At 31.8% G+C, this 4,356-nt stretch overlaps 1 protein-coding gene across 1 annotated transcript; it reads right to left on the bottom strand.

Moving 5' to 3' along the window:
* Positions 1-1,493: 1,493 nt before the first annotated feature.
* LOC136085203 (uncharacterized) lies at positions 1,494-2,060 on the bottom strand. Its single transcript, XM_065806492.1, has one exon. It carries the CDS (start codon positions 2,058-2,060, stop codon positions 1,494-1,496), a length of 567 nt encoding a protein of 188 aa, XP_065662564.1.
* Between the last annotated feature and the right edge of the window lie 2,296 nt (positions 2,061-4,356).

Below are 4,356 nucleotides of genomic sequence, written 5' to 3'. Positions count from 1 at the left end.
TATTTTAATCATATAGGACCAACACTGTCAGAAAAAATCCCTAAGACCAAGTCTTTGTTTTACTGATTGTCTAGAACCCCTGGGGAATTGCATTTGTTCAGATGAGTCATCTTCCGAATTAATGTTTAATGAGTTTGAAAGAGCCTTCAAATCTGTTAAAAAGGATAAAGCAATTGTAGCAGATCAAGTTAATGGAAACGTGGTTATAGATTGCTTTGAACAGCTTAAAGTTGTTCTTTTTAAAATCTTTAGGGCGTCTATCCATCAAGGAGTATTCCCAGAACAATTAAAAATTACAAAATTTATTCCTACTTTTAAAGAAGGGGAAAAATCTGAAATCAGTAATTATCGTTCTATCTCTGCTCCCTCCATATTTTCAAAAACTCTATAAAAAATTATGTTCAACTGAATATACAAATATTTTCATGATAACAATCTACTTTACACAATCAATTTGGTTTCAAGAAAGATAACTCAACTGAACATCCAATTATCCAATTTGTACGTGAAATTAAAATCATTCAAAAAATCACAATATACACCAGGAATTTTTATTGACCAATCAAAAGCTTTTGATACGGTCGATCACCATATTTTGATTTATAAACTTCAATACTACGGAACAAAAAATAAAATTTTAAAATGGTTTAAAAGTTATCTATCTAACCGTAAACAATTTGTATCATTTAACAATCATTATAAACCCACTTTTCTTAATATAACCTGTGCAGTCCCACAAGGCTGAATTCTTGGTCCTCTACTCTTTTTAATTTATATAAATGACTTAAATAAAACTTCAAAACTAGCAAGCATTATGTATGCAGATGATACAAACTTATTCCTTTCAAACTATGATATGGCTGAACTTTCTAAAACAGTTAACGAAGAACTCAGACATCTATCTAATTGGTTCAAATGTAACTAGTTAACCTTGAATACTAATAAAACAAAATGGGTTTTATTTCATTCGATTACAAAATGCAATTTCTCCGATCAAAATTACCTCAAATCTTAATCATTCAAAAGAAAATAAAAAGAGATTTTGTTACAAAATTTTTAGGTGTTTATCTTGATGAAAACATTACTTGGAATCACCATATTGATTTACAACAATCACAATAGTGATGAAGTAATTCAGAAGCACTAAAACAAGTTGGCTATGAGTTTGAAAAAGCGTTAATAAAAAGTTCATATTTTAGTCTTTTTCTAAATGTTTCTAAAGTGGTTTTGTTTCGCGTGTTCATAGATAAACTATTCCAAATGCGAGGTGCAGTCATACAAAAAGAATTCGAGCGCAGAGAAGTTTTTTGTTGACGACGTGTAAGTTGACAACTATCTAATCATCTAGTATTTTGTTTTGAAGTTCGGACTTCTTGGAGTTCAAATAAATATGCAAGAGATTTAGATAATAAAATTTTATATGTGATAACTGATATCTTATAGATTATTCTTTGATTTATTGGTAACCAATGAAGAGATTTCAGCAATATTTCTCAATTTAAATGATTAGGAGAATGAAAAATGATTTGAGATAAGCTATTTTGAATTCGTTGGAGTTTTTTAACATTTTTTTGATAAGTACCAGATAAAAGACTGTTACAATAGTCAAGCTGATAGTTAACAATGCCACATGCAATTGTACTTGCAGCTTCTTTAGTCAGACATGGACAAATGTGGTGAAGGGCACGAATATAGTAATTGCAGGATTTAATAGTGTTGTTTATGAGCTTGTCCATAGAGAGCAATGAATCTAGCGTGACACCAAGGATTTTTATTGAATTTATCGTAGTTAGTTTTGTTCCAGAAAAAACAATTTTTGAATCATTTTTATGCTTGCTAATTTGTTTTCTAAATCCAAATAAAACAGCTTCCGTTTCATTTGGGTTGAGCAGAAGTCTATTTTCTAGAAACCACTTTGTTACTGCATCAGCACACACTTTGATTTGATTAATGCTATCTATGCCCGGGTTGATGACAGTATAAAGTTGGGTATCATCAACACACTGATGATGATTGGTACCGAGTTTAGCTATAATACGATATATAGGTGAAACAAACATGGAAAATAGAAATGGGCCTAATACACTAACCTGTGGTACTCATGTTGAACTTACTATTAGTCTAGATTTTGTTGATCCAATAGAAACAAAAGATTTTCGAGAGTGCAAGTATGATGTCAGCCATTTTAGTGCAATATCCGTGACACCAAATTCATCTTTAATACGGGAAATCAGCAGGCTGTGATCAATTGTATCAAATGCTGAAGATATGTCTAGAGATAGGAGAATAGTGTTCAAAGCATCATCAATGTTTAGCAGGATGTCATTGCATATCTTTAATAGTGCTGTTTCGGTTGAGTGATTCGATCTAAAACCAGATTGCAAAGGATTGAACTTAATAGATGAAGTTACCTGTGGAAGAAGACGAGATAATGCAAACTTTTCAAGAATTTTGGAAATTGTAATGAGATTTGATATTGGGCGTAGATTTGATAAATCAAATTCTGCTATTCCTGATTTTTTGGGAATTGGTGTTATTTGAGCAACTTTATATGAGGCTGGGAAAATTCCAGATTTGAATGAGAGGTCAGCAAGGTGAGCTATAATTGGACTGAAAAGTTCTGAACAAGATTTAAGGATTTATGATGGAATAATATCAAGTGGCGATGTCTTAGGTTTGAGAGCTTTGATTATTTTTGACACATCTGTAGGTGTGACTGTACTAAATGTTGCTAAAATATTTACCGGGGGATGTAACTCTGAGATAAATTTAGATTTTGGGTTTCTTGCAAGTCTTTCCTGGAGGGTATTTTTTATACTTTCAAGTTTGTGTATGAAATATTGACTTAATATATTGCATTTTGCTTCTGGTATTATGTTTTTAGTTTTAGAACTATTTGAATCTAGTAATTTCTTGGCAACATGTTTCTTTCTGATTACCATATGCTGAATTTAGTTTTGCCTTATAGTGATTACATCTGGATTAATGAATTGCTGCTGATGCCTCATGGCATGCAATTCGATATAGTTTTTTATCTGATAAATTTCCAGTTTTTTTTATAACAACGCTTCAGTTTACGACATCTGGTTTTTGTATTCTTGGCATCTGAAGATAACTATTTATCATCATGTTTACCTGGTCGCATTAAATATTTCCGAATGGGTGCTGAATGATCGAGAACAGTTGTTATATTTGCTCTTATTTGTTTTGCATAATCATCCACATTGTTTTCAGGTGTTAAGCAACATGACATTACTTGCAATTCTTTTATAAAGCATAACAAGTTTAATTTTCTAAGTTTCGTTTTGAAAACCAAACAGTTTTGCTAATTAAAGGTTGATGATACAGTGCAACCCGAATCATATTGCGATCTGAAATACCCTCATCAGTTACTTGAATATTGTTGAGTGAAATGTCATCATGTCGATTTATTACTAGATCAAGCAAGTTGGCTATACCGGTAGTAGATGGTATGCGAGTTGGAGATTGAACTCTTTGTATCATGTTGTAGGTCTCTAGAACCTCAGCAAGTCTTGGATTGCAGGTTGTTGGAGTAGTACCTGGGCAGTTAAAATCACCAAACAGAAGTATTTCTCCAGATAATGTTTGAAGTTCTTCTAGGAGATTAGATAGTTCGAAAAAGAAAATACTTGTTGGAATGATTGGATTTGATCGGTAAATAACAATAATATTGTAGATATTATTTGCCAGATTTAGTTTAGCAGATATACGTTCATAAGACAGGCAGGTAGACAATAAAGAGAGTGGTTTGATATTTAAGTTGTCCCGGTATATTAATGCAACGCTTCCTCCACGATGATCTGATCGACAGTACTGAATTGTTTTTAAGCTTGTTGGGGCCATATCTTCTTGAGTTGCAGTAGGGTTGTCTGACTTTATCCAAGTTTCAGTGAGTATAAAAATATCTAGAGAATGATTATGCACTATATCATGAATGATAGCAGATTGAACATTTTGTATACCCAAGTTTAATGTAGAGGATCTTTTAATTTTTATATGTAAATTATGCTGATTTGATTTCAATCCATTTGAGTTGACCTGATCGTATACCCCAATAATATTTTTTTCCATTGTGCACATTGTATTGTTGCCTCCAATTTGTTTCCTCAACTTCATTAGCAAGTGTTGCGTTTCTAGTATTTCTAACTTTTCTTCACTGTCGAACAATCTCTCGTTTGCAGTTTTGTCTAGGTTAATAAAGATATTTTTGAAGTTGATATTATCATTTAACTTTTTGGAATTTTTAATTAAAAAATTTTGAGTTTCTTTGTTCTCCAATTTAACTAAGATGAGGTTTGGTGGTCCTTCTGGTCTTTTAGTATTTTTAGTTAGTCG

The sequence above is a fragment of the Hydra vulgaris genome, chromosome 09 (genome assembly GCF_038396675.1).
Source record: "Hydra vulgaris chromosome 09, alternate assembly HydraT2T_AEP".
In the NCBI taxonomy this organism is placed as follows: domain Eukaryota; kingdom Metazoa; phylum Cnidaria; class Hydrozoa; order Anthoathecata; family Hydridae; genus Hydra; species Hydra vulgaris.
The sequence above is the reverse complement of the archived record's forward strand: the minus strand, read 5'-3'. Positions and strand labels throughout refer to the sequence as shown.